At 54.4% G+C, this 18,489-nt stretch overlaps 1 protein-coding gene across 3 annotated transcripts in view; it reads left to right on the top strand.

Moving 5' to 3' along the window:
• PPP5C (protein phosphatase 5 catalytic subunit) overlaps positions 1–18,489 on the top strand; it is a 46,510-nt gene that overhangs the window by 13,822 nt on the left and 14,199 nt on the right. For 2 of the 3 annotated variants that reach the window (XM_037884473.2, XM_037884475.2), the window contains 8 exons: positions 2,280–2,521; positions 3,993–4,140; positions 8,255–8,376; positions 8,802–8,867; positions 11,536–11,634; positions 13,640–13,745; positions 15,880–16,022; positions 16,377–16,464. In XM_037884473.2, the coding sequence (XP_037740401.1) occupies positions 2,280–2,521; positions 3,993–4,140; positions 8,255–8,376; positions 8,802–8,867; positions 11,536–11,634; positions 13,640–13,745; positions 15,880–16,022; positions 16,377–16,464 (1,014 nt within the window). The remainder of the gene's footprint in view (positions 1–2,279; positions 2,522–3,992; positions 4,141–8,254; positions 8,377–8,801; positions 8,868–11,535; positions 11,635–13,639; positions 13,746–15,879; positions 16,023–16,376; positions 16,465–18,489) is intronic. The other variant, XM_043534543.1, reaches the window with a different exon arrangement.

Raw genomic sequence — 18,489 nt, 5'->3', positions numbered from 1 at the left:
ATACTTGTAGACGGTTATCTTTTGAGATGTGCTTTTTTTACAGACTAAGAGATGTAACATACAGTTTAGGCCCTGAACTCCTTTATCTGCGTGGCGTATTTCTACCAAGGTTGGTTCTCTCTTTCGACCAGGTACGGCAATGGTCCCAGTTTATTTATAGTCTGATGTGGACCGTGCTATTCAATTTCTTTTTGGGTGGTGGGACAGTTTTAACCATTAGTTGATCCCCTATTTGCCACTGCTTTCATCAAAGGCTTGGTTCACTTTTTGTGGCTGACCCCTGGACCGTGCCCAGTCAATATTTAAGACTATTCATCCAGGTTTTTGTGGCCAATGCTGCTATGGCTTCCCAATATGGGGGATATAATAGATTTTCCCATCCAGGCCTAGGCCTTCCAAACAGTATTTTATGTGGGCTAAACCCAGTCATACGGTTTGGACGACTACAGATTCTCGTGAGCACCCATGTGAAATCCGGATCCCTAGTTCATTATGTACCTTAGATAACTCAATTTTAAGAGATTTATTCGTTCTTTCTACTTGTCGTCCAGCCTGAGGGTGATATGCAATGGTAAGGGAATACCAGCCTGAGCGCCCATGCTTTGGTACACATATCCAATAAATGCTGGCCCATTATTAGAATTGACACAGTGAGGTAAACCCCGTATAGGAAATACTTCTCTCATTAAGGCTTTGCAGTGACATTGCTACCTTCCTTTCTTGCAGGGAATGCCTCCGCCCACTTACTGAAACTATCCACAATGATAAACAAAATCAGTTCTTCCTAGATGTTATAGGCAGTGGCCCTACAAAATTCACCTGCAGGCTTTGGAACAGCCCTTTCGAAGCCTGATGCATTAGCTCACCTCTTCTTTTTCGTTGTGCAGGATCTTGTTTTGCACATGTTAAGCAGTGGTGTGTGTGCATTTTCATGTCTTCCCTTATCCTTGGCCACCAGCCTACCTTTTAAAGTTTTTCTATAGCCTCTTCTAACTTGGGGTGTCCCCCTACAAGAGAGTCACATATCCAGCTCACCAATAAATGTCGTCGTTGCTGTGGAATTACTAAAACCCAGTCATTCTCTGGGTGCACTGCTTGTATGCTCGTGACAAGGTACCAGCACATTCAACGTCAAGTTGTCCCCTAAGCCAGCACGCAGAATCTGCGGTTGGTACATTGATATTTGTACGGAAAACAAACCATTTCTTCCATACCACCTTCCTTGCTTCCTGACATCTGTTTGTTACTTCCCCTTGTACCTTGCTGCTGATGTCTCGGACAAAACATCCCTATTCATCGCTTCTGTCAAACCATCTTATCTTGTGCTCCATTGGGGTGGACCTGGGCTAGGGCCTTCTGGGATGTGTTTACACGAACACCCAGGGCCTAGTACTCAGGAGCACCTGGCTCTCAGCCATGCTAGCTGTGCCTTTGCCAAGTTCAGGTACCGGACGGTGAACTTGTAAGCAAGCGTTTGCTCTATGACAGGTTCTGCCTTTGGCTCCTAGCACGGCCTGGCTTTGCTGACTGTGGTTCATGCCTTAGGTCTTGCCCCAGGCCCCGTGCTCCAGGCTCTCTCTCTCTACTCCACTGTACCTCAGAACGCCTCTCTGAGGGGGCGGGGGGCGGATGAAGGCTTTATAGGCTCTGCCTTCCTCTCTGGGCCTTTGATGTAGCACTGTGGGGCTAGGCCAATCCCAACCTGCTGTTGAGTGCGGCTCCGCTTCAAGGTGGGGAGAGGCCCCTGGCCACATTCTGGCAAAATTGCTGGGGGTTGGGGACCAGCCTCTAGGGGGACGGCTTGAGCTCTGGAGAGGTGCAGGGGAGCCCATGGTGCCTGAGGGCTGTCATGAGCGCTGGGGCTTACGATGGACCCCTAGGTGCCACATGGGGAGGCGCTGCAGGAGTGGGAAAGGGGCCCTGCTGGCTTACCGTGGCTGGGGCAGGCTCACCCCCTCTGGAAGGCCTGGCTGGCACTGCTGGGGAGGTAGCTGGCAGTGCCCTGTGGAGAGCAGGGGGAGAGTGCCCTGCACTGTCACTGCTAAGCTGGGGGAGGTGAGGGGAACCTCAGTTCTGCTGACTCGTGCCCTTGATGCTGACTGGCGCGTCAGAGAGAGCTCGGGAACGGCCCAGAGCTGTAGGCTGCCTCCTGCTGCTGTTGCTACCCCGAATGCATCTGTTACCCTCTCAAAATGCTCATGGGTCCCCCGGTGCTGCTCGGTCCTGGTCATCCCGGAGCGCGCTGACCCCCCGTCTCTGCTCTGCTCCGCTCCCCACAGGCAAGAACTACGAGAACGCTGTGAAATATTACAGCGAGGCCATCGACCTGAACCCCGCCAATGCCATCTACTACGGCAACCGCAGCCTGGCCTACCTGCGGACAGAGTGCTATGGCTACGCACTGGCCGACGCCACCAAGGCCATCGAGCTGGACAAGAAGTACATCAAAGGCTACTACCGGCGGGCTACCAGCAACATGGCCCTGGGCAAGTTCAAGGCCGCCCTGCGCGACTACGAGACGGTGAGTGCGAGCGGGACACTCTGCGGGGAATCCAACGGCAGCGCCGTGGTCCTCTCCGGCTTTGCAACACTCTGGCTTGAGTTCTGCCTTTGCCAACATTTGGTCAGTGAGCTCACCTGGGTGCAGCTGAGAGCAGAGGGCGTCTGCACCCAGGAGGGTGATGGGTCGAAACGGGGCAGGTGACAGGTAGGACTAGGATGAACTGAACAAAGGGATCTTTAGCTCCTGTCCTGGGGAATGTTTCACATCAGTCAGGCCGGCTAGACTGTAGAACTGTCTTCCTGGGGAAAAGTAGAGGTCCCATCGTTTGGGACACAAAGGTGTGGTGATATCCATAAAAACAGCCCCCTAGCTTCTGCCCCATGTGTGTCCAGGTCCCACCTACTCAAGTTTCACCCCTGCTAGCCCATGCAGCTGAAAGCGGGGCCCCGCGTAGAATGCTGTGCCCACGGCCACGCTCCCTGTCTTAGCTTCTGGCTGGGCTTGGTGCTGCATAATGTGGAGCTTGGGGCCGTTTTTCACTGCCTGCAGCGCTCTCAGCCAGCCCTGCTCACTGCAGGGCGGTGGGCTGCAGTAAGACGCTGCTATGATGCTCCTGTCCAGCTGGCTGGAATCGCATTTTCCCCCTCCCCCTTTGGCGACCGGAGTTGGGAATCTGGAATCAGCCATCGTGGGATGTAAACTGCTGTCCAAGCCATTATGGTTCATTTCAGTCCCATTATTGCTGTGCTTTCAAAGCTCTAGATCAATGACACCCTGAGCCCAGGCTCCACTGGGACAGCCCGAAAAGCTGTGGACTTTGTCAGGGGACCCGCTCCTGCCGTACTGTGTCTGGGGGCTGGTTTAGAAAGGATGCAGCAGATCCTGGCACTGGCTGCATTGCCATGCGGGAGACGTGGGCTCCTGGTGTCTGTGAGATCTCCCGGAGGGATGTTGGGCCGGTGGCCCATGGCGGGAGCGGGATTACCACATAGTGAGGGCTTGGCTAATTGTACCCCGTGGGCATTGGTGGCGTGTGCCTGGTGCTTCCTAAATACCATGGATCTCTGCTTCTCCTTCACAGAATGGGCACCGGGCTTAGTCTGATGGAGATCCCTCCATGACCCCATCCAGTAGCTTTATAGTGCCACTAGGTAGGGCACAGGCCCCACCTCCCTCAAACAGTAATGATGGTGCCTATTAAGGTCACTGTGTTTTCAGTGGGGGAGACTAAGTGATGTGCCCAGCATTACAGAGCTAGGGGAACCCAGGAGTCCTGACTCCCAGCCTGCCCTGCTCTAAGCATTAGGCCCCACTCCCCTCCCAGAGCTGGGGATAGGACCCAGGAGTCCTGCCTCCCAGCCTAATGCCAAGCCTCGCACTTCCCCGGGCCTCTCCTTGTCATGCCCTTTTGTCTGCCTTTCCCTCCGTTTCTCCTTCCTGCCTGACACTGGCCTGTGATGGGCTCTGTGCTCTGCTCTCTCCCTTCCAGGTGGTGAAGGTGAAGCCAAACGACAAAGATGCCAAGATGAAGTATCAGGAGTGCAACAAGATTGTGAAGCAGAAGGCATTCGAGCGCGCCATCGCCAGTGATGAGCACAAACGCTCCGTGGTTGACTCCCTGGACATAGAGAGCATGAGTGAGTTGGGCTGCGGGGCCCTGGGCCTAGCTTCTCTGGTCACATGGATCCCACAGGGGTGCTGGGGGAGAACTGGCTAGCTCGAGGGAGGGGCAGTGACCACGAGCTCCCAGAGCAGCGCTGGGGCCCAGAGGGCTAATGGGACCCTTGGAAGTTGAAATGGGGATAGTGAGTGGGGGTGGGGAGGTGCTTTTCCCTCTGTACCCGACCTTGGCAAGCCGACGCTGGATCCTGCGTCCAGCTCTGGGGCCTGCATTTTAAAAAGGACTTTGCAGAATTGTCAAGGGTGCAGAAAAGAGCCAGGAAACCAATCTGAGGGCTGGAGAAATGCCTGACAGGGACTGACAGAGCTCGATCTGGGTAGCTGATCCAAGAGAAGATTGAGAGGTGACTTGATTACAGTGTCTAAGCTTCTTCCAGGGGAGAACATCCCAGCGAAATGAAGGGCTCAGATGTCTGCGGAGAAAGGCAGAACAGGGACCAATGGCTGGCAGGGGAAGCCGGAGAAATTCCAGCTGGAAATCAGAGCCAAGTGCTTACCAGTGCGGGTGACTAACCGCTGGAACAATCAGCTCAGGGAAGTGGTGCGTTCTCCAGCCCTTGATGTCTCCCAGTCCAGCCCAGATGCCTTGCTTTAAGACGCCTCAGTCACACGCAAGTGATTAGGCTCAGTACGGGGGAAGTACTCTGGCCTGTGGTGTACAGGAGGTCAGAGGAGACTATGGTCTGGTCGTGCTTCCTATTGCATGGATATCTTGCCATAACTGCCTCATGCGATGATGCACGTCTCATGAACACAGCTACCAAAAGGTGGGGCTCTGGGCCTAGTATAATAGCTAGTTGGCCTCTGTGTCCTGTCTGCCTGTGTAGTTTTAATCTATGATCTCACGCGCCACACCTTGTGTATGTGATCAGCATGAGACTACAAGGACATTGCTGGAGAGGAATATGTGTGTGTGATTCCGACAAAGCCGAGCTCTCCCCTGTGCTTCTGGCATCCTGGCAGAGAATTGGGGCAGGTTTGTCCTGGGGTGGTGTTATCCTGACCACAAAGGGTGCTGATTCATGACTAAAACCCAGGATTGGAAGCTGGGAGATCTCGGTTGTTTTTGAATCTATCTATACAGTAACATGTGCCGGGGATCAGCGCCCCCATTCTGCCAGGCAGTGCATGTACACAGTGAGTCAGTCCCTGCCTCCCAGAGCTTGCAATCTGAATAAATAAGGTGGGGGAAAAAGAAGGATTGCTATCCCTGTTTTACAGATGAAGAGCTGAGGCCCAGAAAGATTAGGGATAAATCTTTCAAAAGCCCCTTAATCCCATTTTTAAAAGATCCAAAGTCATCGAGACTCGAGAGCCTCAGCCCTTAGGGCGGGTTTTCAAAGGGATTTAAGCACCTAAAGAGGCAGATTGGCACCTAATGGGATTTTCAGAGGCACCTAAGCAGGTGAAATCAATGGGGGTTTTGGCACCTCACCTGCCCAGGCACTGTGGAAAATCCCACCTTTGTTAAGCACCTAGCTGCATCTTTAAGCTCCTAAACATCTTTGAAAACCCAGCCCTAAGGGACTCAGCCGCCCAGCTCCTGTTGATTTAATCAAAACCTGCTTAGTCACTTCTGAAAATTCTTGCCTCAGACTACATGGCGAGTTCATGGCGGAGGCAGGAACTAAACTCAGCTCTGCCAAGTCCCAGTCAGGGGTTGTAACCCTCTTCCTCGTTCTCCTGCTAGTATCAGAAGGGCCTGCGTCATCTGTGGCAGGGATGCAGGCTTCCCAGCTCTGATGGAAGCTGGTTAGCCCCTTGGAGTCCGTGCCATGCCAGGCTTTTAAAAAGGGGTTCTGTCAGAAGAGCATTGTGGGCTGTTTTCCGTCAGCGACTTAGATCAAATTTGCTTCATTTATAAGAGCAAAAGGCTCCCTCTTCCCCTTGATGTTTCAGGTGTCTCAGGAAGAGTCCCAGGTAGCCTGGTGGCTCGGGGAGCCAGGCTCTAGGATGAAAGCCATCTATTTCACACACCACGCAGGTGAGGTGGCTAGGCTTTGCTCTTCCCTTTTTTCTGATGAATCCCTCAAATCATTTTTCCTCGTAGCCTCCTGACTTCCAGGCTATTTACAGACATTCTAGGGTCTTAGATTTGTCAACCTGGCCCTGTGTCAACCCAGTCAGTTGCCATGGCAAGAGAGGAAAGGGTGTCCTCTTCGAAACAGAGCGCGCCAGATTTCTACAATCCGTTACTTGACCGTGTCCTTCACAGGGTGCGTTTGGGGGGATGAGGGTGAGACATGACCGTGAAGGCTGTGGTGTATTGGCTGTGGTGGGTGGTGTCTGGCTGGAGGAGTAGAAGATACAAACTCGGGGTGTCTTTGTGGGGGTCTGCTGAGCGCTAGGGTACAGCTGAGAGTAGGGGGGACGCTAAGGTGGCTTTAAGCCACATTTTGCTGTCCCGATCTGGGGGTGCTCCAGAGGCTGGAGAGGCCCCACCAGCATATCTTAGATAGTCCTGGGGGCCTAAGTCACAGCACTATAGGTTGTGTCCTGACCCCAACACACCCCTTATGCCAGTGCTTGTGAGAGGGTCCTCTGCGGACAGCCTTACAGCTGTCTTCCACAGTGCCTGCACCAGGGAGAATCCTGGCCTGGCTGGATCTGGGGGGGTTTAGGCCCCTTTACACCACCTTGGCTCTTCTGCATAAAGGGGCCGGACCGCAGCTGATGGTTTCACCCCTTTTCACTTCTTTGCTTTCAAGGGTGTCTGCAGTAGATAGTAGATGTGTTGTCGTTTATTGCTGGCGGCTGTTGCCTGGCCGGGAGCCACTGAATTAGCTCTGGTTTATTGGGGCTCTTGGCCTCTTGACTTTTTGGTTCTCTGAGTCAGAACTGACTCCACAAACTGTGGTTAACATCCCTCACCCATAAATGAACATTGTCATGCGGGACAATAAAAAGTCACTGCTCGCTTAAATCCAGCACATGCTGTTTGGAATCGGACCGGCATTCCTGTCTTGCTGTAGTGAGTGAATGGAGGAGGTTCCAAGGTGCTACAGTCGGACAAATAATAACATGGGGAAAGGCCAGTAAGTAGCTAGGAGGCAGCCGTTCGGAAAAGATGAGCTGTTAAAGCAATGATTCCAGGGCGTCTATAAATAGCCCTCCAGCTGAAAAATTACACGGAAACATGATTTTATGACTCAAGAATCGTAGCAAAACATCACCTAAGCCAGATTTTCTGAAGAGCTCATGCTACTGGGTGCTGAGATCTCTTGAAATTCCGACCATTTGGGTGCACAGATTCCTCGATTTTATTGCCGGGAGGGATTGTTAGGGCATCTAGTCTGACCTACTGTATAGCATCCATCCCACTACCCCTGTGCTGAGCCCCTTAACCTGTGATAGGCTAAGCGACCCTTCTGGAAAGGCATCCGGTCTTGACCTGAAGCTATTGCGAGATGGAGAATCCACCCCTTCTCTCGGGAGTTGGTTCCAGTGGTTAATTCCCCTCGCTGTTCAGCGTTTGGGAAAAGGAGAGAGGAGTGCTTACAAATTCCAGGTGCCAGCCATTACTGAGCAAATGGCTACAGGACCATCTGCCCACGTATTGATTTCAGCTCAGCAGAACTTTGTGCTTGCGGTTCTTCCTACCTGAGAGCAGCGCCAGTGGCCAGAACGTGCACCTAATCCGCTTCTCTGCCTGTCCCAGCTCAGTCTCCTCTGCTGGGCTTCCCTGGACAATTCATGGAGGTTTTTTGGTCAGTGGCTTGTCCCTCTGTCAGATGAATGTCTTTGGTTCCAGGGCCTGTTTGAGCCGATGGGGCTTCATCCCGTGATGTGTCAAGCACCCCCTGGAGTGGGAATCAAGGGGACTCTGCCTCTGGCAGGATCAGGCCCTAACGACACTGCCTTTGGAAGTCTTGGCTCCAAGCACTTGGAGCTGGTGCACGAAGGAGAGGATTCATGTACAGCTGTGGATGTGTAGGGTGCAGCTGGGTGGAAGCGGGCAGCCCATGTAAGCAGCGGAGGCGGGTGGGCAGTGCCCGCAGGGCTCTGGATTATTGGGTGCCGTCCTGTTGCTAACGAGTGCTTCTGCTCTCCTCCCGTCTCCGCGTCTGTCAGCCATCGAGGACGAGTACAGCGGCCCCAAGCTGGACAACGGGAAGGTGACGCTAGCGTTCATGAAGGAGTTAATGCAGTGGTACAAGGATCAAAAGAAACTCCACAGAAAATGTGCCTATCAGGTAATTGCCTGCCTGCCCTGCTATAGGGCGGGAGGCTTATGCGTGGAATCCTTCGCCCCTTCTTCGGGAGGAGCTGGCATCCTCTTTCCTGGCTGTGGGTGGCAAAGACTGCTGCGGCAGGTCGACAGGAGTCCAGGGTGTAAAATGGAGCCAGCTTGTAGCCAGTGTCAATTTGTAACATAGAGGCAGCCATAAAGACTACATGTCCCAGCTTGCAGTGCCTCTGTGTCATCGAGATGGCACATTGCATGCTGGGAGCTGAACTCTCCGCCCTGTGTGTCGGGCCCCCTGTTTGCAAGGCCAGGGACTTGCCCAGCAAGACGCTGGCAAAGGGCGGGGACCTGTTGCATCTGGAGACAGGGCTGTGTCCTTCATTTCCCACCCCATCCTGCCCTTGCTAACTCTTCCTTTTCCCCCTTGGGCAGATCTTGGTGCAGGTGAAGGAGGTGCTCGTCAAACTCCCCACTCTAGTAGAAACCACGTTAAAAGAGGTGGGTATCCTTCTCTGCAGCCTTGGGATGGCAGGTCCTGGGATGTACTTTGTATAACTGGGGACGAGTTTGGATCCCAAACCCGCAGTGCTGGGTGAGCAGAAGCTCTGGTGGCTTCATATCTCCCCTCCCGCCTCAGGCTGCTTGGGGGCCAAAGCAGTCTGTGGTGTAACTCGAACCATGGCTTGCCTGCACTGCCTATGAGCAGCTGTACAATCCATGCCATGTCTCCTCCCACCTCTGACCTCACCTAACTTGGGGCTTGCCAAGCTAACCTGTATGGGGCTCTGGACCAGCGGAGATCCATCCCTGGCTGGCTAAGCCACTGGGATGGCCTCTTGTTGCAGGATGAGGCAGTGGAGTGGGAGGGGGAATCCCTTACTGGGTGTCCAGCCCTTATCTGAGGGCATTTGCAGCTGTCCAACGGCTTTTGGGATTGGAGTGGGAGGCTCTGACATGTCTGTTCTTTGATCCACCCATTGCTGTTGTAACCAGAGTCAGAGCCCTCAAAGGGGCCGGGTTGTTTGAAATAGGCCATTGTCTTCCCCTTGAGTTACATACTTCCCTCCTTGTCCCAGCATGGTGATGTGCCAGGCTCGTGATGAGGGATCCCATGATCCTTTTCACCAGAGTTAGGGTCGTTATCGTTGTTGTCTGGGACAGATTCAGGCATGCAATTCCAACCTGCCTCCCTAAATTCCTGGATTCAGTGTAGTTCTAGCCGTGTTGGTCCCAGGATACTCGAGAGATGAGGTGGTCCAATAAAAGATTATTACCTCACCCATCCAGTCTCCCTAAATTCCTGCTGGTCAAAATGGACCCAGTATTCTCCTTGTGTCCTCAGTGCGAGCAGTGTTACTGTGCCCTGTTAATCAGCTGCCACGTCCAACCCCAGAGGTGGTTGCATTTCACCACGGATGTATTAATTTAGATGGAGCATATGAGCCCAACGAGTCAAAAGCGTTAACCTGGCCCTGCAGCTGTCCAACATTAAACAGAGTTAAACAACTTGTGGGGACCTCAGCCTGCTAAGCACCATGGCAAGTGCATTGTTAAACGTCATTTTAGTCTTTTATTCAGGATACAGAAAATAAGGAAAAAGAGGTTGAAATGTAAAATATTAAGTCAGGCTTTCATTTTAACAGCATCCCTTGTTCCCTTTCCCTTTAGCTGGACAGATTTTAGAAAGAAACTCCCCGTCTCTGACATCTAAAAGACTGGCACTAAAGATGGTAGTTACTATATGTTTGGGGGAAGAGAGACAAAGTTAGTTGAAATGCGCTTGAGCGGCTGCTGTTAAAGTCTGAAAGATGAGAGGAGACCAGACAACCAGCCACAAGAGGAAAGACAGAAAAGGCAGCTTCTGTCTGTGGTTGACTTTTACTTGCAGCCTCACTGCTGGAAAAACTCAGGCCCAGCCCCCAGTCTGATCAGCCACTCTGAGACCTGGCAAACTGGTACCAGCATCGGGCTGTTTAGGGCCTTCCTCTGGGCTGCCTCCTTCTGGTCCCAGGCTTACAACAGTGTTGGCTGGCTAAGCCAGACTCTTATTAGACTGAAGGAAAATGGAGAGAGACAGGAAAGAGAAGAAATAAGGTAGGGAAGGAAAAGGGCACATTGGAGGAAGGAGACAAAGTCTCATGTCCCAGGTAGTATTCAGAATTTAGCTGGAGCTGCTGGAGGTGACGATATCATCTGGCTGCCTCCGTCTGGTCTGGTCTGGTCAGGGTATGTCTCAGGATTGGGATGAAGACAGTCCAGGGTCCAAGGAGATGGTGAGTGTAGCAGCCATGATGGTGAAGCATGTGTCTGAGTCAGCCAGCCTCACGGTTTCATAGATTCCAAGGCCAAAAGGGACCATTTTGATCATCTAGTCCGACCTCTTGCATAACCCACTCCAGTGAACTTCCCCACAGTCATTCCTCGAGCAGATCCTTTGAGAAAGCAGCCGCTCTGGATTTAAAACTTGATGATGGAGAATCCACCATGACCCTTGGTAAATTGTTCCCATGCTGCCAGCTTTCTCCTCCCCCGAAGTCTCTTTTGGAGGACGCTGGAAGGGCTTGATGGGTGGGATAGTCCGTCCCTCTCGTCATTTTATCCAATTCAGCCTGTTTTCTGACACACCAATTTTGGTTTGTTGATTTCCAGTCCCACACTTGTTTACCAGGCACGATCTTAACACAATTGTTGAATTATATCAGTAGGGCATTTTGGTTTAGACCTACTCAGTCCTTTTGTCTCCCTTTGGCACATTTTCCCATCAGCAGTCATTGTTATAGGTTATTAAACGTATACTCACTTTTTAAAGTTGAGCTTGCAATTAGGGTAAATGTGTAGGCCCAATTATTAGACCAGTGAGCAGTCCCTGTTTAAACACCTGGCACGCCCCCTCCAGAGGTGTGTGGGGAAGTGATCACTGTATGAACAGCTGCCACGCTCCACCCCAGACGTGGCTGAGTTTCTGTGCTGGGTGAGGGATCCCAGTATAAACAGGTGCCGCGTCCCATCTCAGAGGTGGCTGTGTATCCGCAGTGGGCTGAAGCCACTCTTGCAAAGTGCTTTGGGATCCTGCATGGGGAGAGGTGCTCTGTCTGGCTTGGGTTTTACTTTTCTTCTGTCTCCTTCTCCTTTTCCTCTTCTCCTCTCTTGGCCTCTCTTCTTCCAGACAGAGAAGGTCACCGTGTGCGGAGACACCCACGGGCAGTATTACGACTTGCTGAATATATTTGAACTGAACGGGCTGCCGTCTGAAGCGAACCCATATGTATCCTTTGCTGGTTCCCCCTTTGATCTGGCATGTGATGTGTGCTCTCTAGGAACAGGAGGTGACAAGGCTAGGAGACAGACCTGGGTTCTGTTCCAGCGCTGGGATGTATTGTTTCCCCTCCCCGTGCCTTGGTTTCCCCATTTGTACTGTGCAGGAAATGGTCCTGACTGCCACTGAGATCTCGGCATAGAGCAGAGGTGGGCAAAGTATGGCCCGCAGGACCCTCCTGCCCGGCCCCTGAGCTCCTGGCCCGGGAGGCTAGCCCCTGGCCCCTCCCCTGCTGTTCCCCCTTCCCCCGCAGCCTCAGCTCACTGCGCCACCGGTGCAGTGCTCTGGGCGGTGGGGTTGCAAGCTCCTGGGGCAGTGCAGCTGCAGTGCCCGGCCTGACCCGGTGCTCTGTGCTGCGTGGTGGCGTGGCTGGCTCCAGCTGGGTGGCACGGCGGTCGTGCCGCCAGCCACCGATGCTCCAGGCAGCACAGTAAGGGGGCAGGGAGCAGCGGGGGTTGAATAGACGGCAGGGGAGTTTGGGGTGGTGGTCAGGGGGCGGAAGTGTGGATAGGGGTTGGGGCGGTCAGAGGGTGGGGACCAGGGGGGTTGAATGGGGGCAAGGGTCCCGGGGGGGCCAACAGGGAACAGAGGGGGTTGGATGGGGCAGGAGTCCCCGGGGGGACAGTCAGGGGGTGAGAAACTCGGGGGCGGGGGTGAATAGGGGGCAGGAGGCCGGGCCACACCTAGCTGTTTGGGGAGGCACAGCCCCCCCTCACCGGCCCTCCATACAATTTCCGAAACCCGATGCGGCCCTCAGGCCAAAAAGTTTGCCAGCCCCGGCATAGAGATTATACTCCCATAGTGACCTGTTCCTGACTGCCGTGCTTTGTTGAGCCTGACAGCAGAGCATGAGTCCTGAGTCGGAGGGCTTGGGGAATGAGTTAAAGCTACACCTTGGTGGTGCTGGGCTAAATTCTCTCTAAGCTGCCCAGCTGCTCAGCAGTGCCATGCAGGCGCTCAGGGCTGCGGTGGGGAGAGATGCTTCTCCCCCAGCCCTGCTGTGGTGGGGAGAGGCGCCTCTCCCCACTGGCTGCAGCCCAGCCCCGGACCTGCCACGGCTGGGGGAGAGGCGCCCTGACCCCAGCCCAGCCCTGGACCTGCCGCGGCCAGCGGGAGAGGTGCCTCAACCCAGCCGCGGCCCCAGACCTGCTGTGGCTGTGGGGAGAGGAGCCCTTCCACTGACCCCAACCCAACCCTGGCCTGGACCTGCCACGGCCACGGGAGAAGCGCCTCTCCCCACGCAGCCCAGGTGTTGCTGGGGGGAGTCCTCTCTCCCCGCTGTAGCCCCGGGGGAGCCTGCACCCCAAACCCTCATCCCTGGTCCAACCCCAGAGCCCGCACCCCCGGCCGGAGTCCTCAGCGCCCCAGCCCTCTGCCCGAGCCCCCTCCCACACGCCAAACCCCTCGGCCCCACCCCCTCCACATGAATTTTGTTATGTGCACCAGTTTGGAGGTGATGTGTCATACATCACCTCCATATTGGTGCACATAACAAAATTCGTTCTTCACATGCGTGGGAAAAATTAGAGGGAACACTGGAGCTGGGGTGTCCTAGGGGGGTCTCTAAGATGCTTTCCGGGGAGAGAAGCCGGGGGGGGGGGGGGGGGGAGGTCACACACCATCTGTCAGGCCTTTGGGTGGGACTGGGAAAGAGGCTCCAGAAAAGCAGCGTTGGGGAGAGGAAAGGTGCTGAAAGGGAGGGAAGGAAGGCTGGCCCAGTGGCCAGGGCTGCCAGCCTAGGGCTTGGAGACCAGGGTTTAAGTCCCTGTGTGGTCTTGAGCCAATCCATTAGCCTCTCTGTGCTTTGGTTCTGTAAAATGGCAAATCCCAGGGTTGCTTGCTCCAGTACTGCGGTGGTGTCGGGGGGCCATACAAGTACCTAAGGTGGATCACAGTGTTCTTCATCCCAGAGTGACTCCTGGGCCCGTTTTCCTGAGCGCAGCCCCCTCGGCAGATATTCAACGGGGATTTCGTTGACCGCGGCTCCTTCTCCGTGGAAGTGATATTAACGCTGTTCGGTTTTAAGCTGCTGTATCCGGATCATTTCCACTTACTCCGTGGTAAGTGCAGTCCCATCCCACCTTGGGTTGGGGGTGGGGGGGGAGCAGCGGGAATAAGCCACTGGAGAGCCCTGCTTTGTACTCAAGTCGGGGCAAGAGCTCCCCAAACTGTCCCCTTCGCTGGCTCTTTTCCTGGTGCTTCCCCAAGCTGCAGCTGAGACCCATAGTTGGAGTTCTCCTTCTTAGCAAAGCTGGCTTCTCCAAATCCACCTGCTGTCTCTGAGATTCCCCAGCTGCAGAGGATCATGGGGATCATCATGGAAATGTGGAATTCCCTGGATGCTCCGGCTTTCGCTCCTTTCCTCCCCTTTCCCAGCTCTCTCATGCCTTTTCAGTTGGTCTCTGGGTGGGTCACAGTCTCCGAGTCATTGATATTTTATGGTTATATCTAGCCTGAGCGTCTGAAAAGACCTGGGTGCATCCCTCCCCTAAAGCTAACTCAGCCGAACCAAGCAGGCATGAAAATTCACCAGCCCTATCGCAGAGTCTGCGTGCCCACCCTGGGGAATGAGTTAAACCCACCGAAATTGACGCCCCCATCCACAAAAGAACCAAGTTGCTCAGGGCGATCGCTCCTGTATAGCAGCTATCACCACTCCTGCTTGGCAGCAATATTAACCTCTTCCCTGCCAGGAAGGAGAGAAAGGTGCCACCATTCACAGCCTTCCGCATGCTTGAGAAGCTGAGCTTTGCCAACCAGCCCAGGCTCTGGATGACTCCTGTGAGGGGAGCGGTTACCCCACCTGGAGGCCCTCCACTGAGCAGCAGCCGCGAGATCCACATTTAAGGCCTGCCAGTCCCAGAGTGCTTTGTTTCATTGATCACTTCCTGCAAGGCCAGAGGGGCCCACTGCGATCATCTGGTCTGCCCCCCTGTATAGCATGGGCCAGAGAGCTGCCCTGAAGCAATTCCTGTTGGAGCCGGTATCTTAGAAAAACCATCAGTCTTGATTTTAAAATGGCCACTGATGGAGAATCCACCACAGCCCTTGATGAACTGGTGCAATTGGCTGATTCTCTTCACTGTTAAAAATTAGCACCTTATTTTTGGTCGGAATTTGTCTCGCTTCATCTCCCAGCCATTGGCTCTTGTTAGACTTTTGTCAGATCGAAGAGCCCGTGATCCCATATTTGTTCCCGATGTGGGTACTTCCAGATTGTGATCAAGTTACCCCTTCACCTTCTCTTTCAGCTAAACAGGTGGAGGTGTGGTAGCTGATCCCTGTCAGGCATGCTTTCCAATCCTGGTTCATCACTGTATGAACACAGGAAAGCATCCCAGCTCACAAGCCAGTTGGGGCTCGGTAGAGCCTCCAGAGAGGGAGGAAGGAAGGATGGCCCAGTGGTTAGGGCACAAGCCTAGCTGTTGGCAGACTTGGGTTTAAGTCCCAGCTCTGCAACAGACTCCCTGTGTGACCTGGGGCAAGTTCCCTAGTCTTTCTGCGCCTCCATTTCCCCATTTTTTGAAAGGGGATATTAGTCCTGCCTTGCCTCACCGCAGAGCTGGGCGGATCAATGCATTAAGGATTAGGAGATGCTCAGATACCAGAGTGAGGGAGGCCAGGTTTAACTTCAAGTTAAAAGCCACTGCTTGAATTTTGCTCAGAAATGCACGAGGGAGCCAGGTAGCTCAGGGTTAATGAGGTGACCCCCCCACCCCGTCCTGCTCCGTGTGGACAGCGCTAACCCAAAGGGCTGTCCAGCCAGTGGGCCCAGATGAAATGGCTAAGCTGTCCTAGATCTGCCTTAGGAATTGTTTGGGGGCAGTTTTCTGGCCTGTGCTATACAGCAGTCAGACTAGATGCTCTCTTCTGGCCTTGGAATCGGTGAATCTCTAAAGCAGTAAAACTCCCCCCATCCCCCTTGTTAATGCTGGCTGTCAAATCAGCCCAGTGACCGGGGGCTTCCTTGGGGAGCAGCCACGCTGACCTTTATTAATGCATTAAACCTTTCGCTACTGTTCTGGTGGCTCTGTGCTGCAGTGAATTGCTCAGACCCCATCCCTCCCTCTGCCCTGGGGAAGGGGCGACAGCCAGTTTTGGCCGTCTGTTGGCCAGAGCTGGGCAGCTCTCCTCTCTCCAGCTGGACCCCCGTTGGTTGGTTGATGTTTTTTCCCCCACCTCTTTGGCCCCCAGGGAATCACGAGACGGACAACATGAACCAGATCTACGGGTTTGAGGGAGAGGTGAAAGCCAAATACACAGCCCAGATGTTTGCACTTTTCAGCGAGGTCTTTGAGTGGCTGCCCCTGGCGCAATGCATCAATGGCAAAGTATTGGTGAGAGCAGAATGCAGCACTGCGGGGTGGTGGGGGGACACGCATCCGGACCGGCAGTGGGCATGGAGAGTAGCCCAAGGCCCGGTGTGTAATCCTGAGCATCTCCATGGCTTGGATCGACCTCTAGCCCGACCGTTACCTCCCTCGGAGCTGGTGTGGGAGGGCACTGTGTGTGTTAAACCCCAGTCAGAGCAGGGTTCCGACATGTCCCCTTGCCATGTACTCCCCTTCCCAGCTGTTCCTGCCCGCCTCCCATGGGGGGGAGGGGCGGAAGCCTAAGGCCAGCTCGTTGCTATGGCCTGACCTATCTGAGCGCCCTCTCCCCACCCGTGACCTGTGCTGTGCTCCTGCCAGATAATGCACGGCGGGCTCTTCAGCGAAGACGGGGTCACGTTGGACGACATCCGGAAGATTGAGAGGAATCGGCAGCCTCCGGATTCAGGTCAGGACAGGAAGGCGCGCCCTGCATGGGGTGGGGTGTTGTATCTGGCCGGGCCTTTCCCGCTGCAAGGGATTGCACTGGTGGGGTGGGACAGTCCCCTGGGTGCACCGATCCTGGCCCACGGAGAGAGACAGGGAGACCCCTTTTGGTTTCCTTGGATCGCACTGTACAGCGGAGTCGTCGGCAGCTGCCTGCTTTTGTGAAGCACCCGTCCCTGTATTCTGTGGGCACCTCCGCTGGTGCTAATCCGTGTCGCCCTAGTGACTACAACGGCTCTGTGCTGGTTTACATCAGTGGGGAGCTGGCCCGCATAACGCTCTGGGGCTGGGCATGACCGCACCCCTGTCCCCAGCTTGGCCAGCTCACACCAGATCCTCCTTCCTTGCTGCGTTTTACGCCCCATGGGACCGGGCTTATCTACGGCGTGCTGGTGTCAGGCGCTGCAGCATGGTGTGGAAACCACTGAGGGATCCCCTGGATCAGTTACCTGGAAGCCAGTCGAAGGGTGTAAATCTGGAGGAAGTAACGTGCTGTTTAAAGAGGCAGGACTGAGGAATGTTGAGGAATGTAAAGGAATTAAGTTTTGGCCAGATAACCTGGCCCCCTTCCAAGGGAGCTGAGGAAAACCTGGCAGCTGGGGTCTTTGAAACAAGGCTAAATAACATATTTGAAAACACAGGCTAGGGAATGACTCTACCCTGAAAGGAAAGCGATCATCTATGGTGCGGACTTTCCATTGCTCATTTCCACGAGGGACTGCTTGGCTTGCAGAGTGGAGTGTTTTCCTTTGGAAACTGGAGTGAGTTAATGTTCAGCTCTGTAGTCACGCACCGGGCCAAATCGATCGCTGCTGTCAACCCACCAGCTTCGGTAAAGTCACCCGTGGCTGCCTCCAGGCCACGGTGCTTGTGACGCGCCCTGCGTGGGAGTCCAGAGGGCTGTACAATTTCAGTTGGATAGAAACATCAGAGCAAAGTGTCAGGGAGCCGGCCGTGTGGATATGCAATGCTGCAATGCACATGCTGCAATCTGATTTCACCCCACCCCCAGCTGAGGAGAGCCAGGACATGCCAGTGCTTGGATGGGAGACCAGGGAAAGGGACCCCTGCTGGGCTGCAGGAAGTGGGGCTGGTGGTAGGTAACCTTCCCTGTACGTCAATACAGGAGCAGTGCCCTAGGGGGTGCCGTGCTGCAGGAAGTGGGGCTGGGTGCTAGGGGGCTGCCCCTGTAAATCAATATGGGAGCAGTGCCCTAGGGGGCGCCGGGCTGCAGGAAGTGGGGCTGGTAGGTAGCTGCCCTGAGTCAATGCAGGATCAGCGCTCTAGGGGGGGCCGTCCTGCAGGAAATGCTGTTTGAAGGACCAAACTAGCTGGTCACTGCCTGCTTTTCCCAGACCGGCCTATGTAACCGGGGGGTGTCCTGGCTCAGATCCAGCTCCGGTAACAGTTCCACGAGCGGTTTCAATTAGCTCCACTGTTCCAGTGCACGGTTACACAGTCGCGACACCCCCCCCCCTCCCCCCCCCACGAGTTGGTGGCTTTCTGTGCTGAGTGACAGATCCTTAGCTGTTCGTATCCCCCTTGGGTGACCAGATGGCAAATGTGAAAAATCGGGACGGGGGCGGGGGGTAATCGGTGCCCCAAATATCGGGACTGTCCCTGTAAAATCGGGACATGTGGTCACCCTATATCCCCCAGTGGCTGGGTGTGCTTAGAACATGCTCCCTGTGCCTGGTGTCCCATGCCACTGCTTCTTTGTTTCCTTTTGTTAACTTTTCCTTCCAGTGGCATCGCGCTTTAAAAGCACGTTTGGGGGCCCACTTGGATCCTTCTCCCTCCTGTAGTTTCACCGCCTGAAAAGGCCTCAATGCTCAGGCGTGTCTCTAAAGCGCTACAACTCTCTGTGATCCTAAGTACCAGGGAGTCACTTTGCCTCGTTCAGGTTTTTGTCTGGCTCTCATCACCCCACAATATTTACCATATTTATCCTCATAACCCTCCAGAGAGGCAGGGCAGTGCTGTAATC

Source organism: Chelonia mydas, chromosome 23, assembly GCF_015237465.2.
Source record: "Chelonia mydas isolate rCheMyd1 chromosome 23, rCheMyd1.pri.v2, whole genome shotgun sequence".
Classification (NCBI taxonomy): domain Eukaryota; kingdom Metazoa; phylum Chordata; order Testudines; family Cheloniidae; genus Chelonia; species Chelonia mydas.
This window is presented reverse-complemented; position numbering and strand designations above follow the sequence as displayed.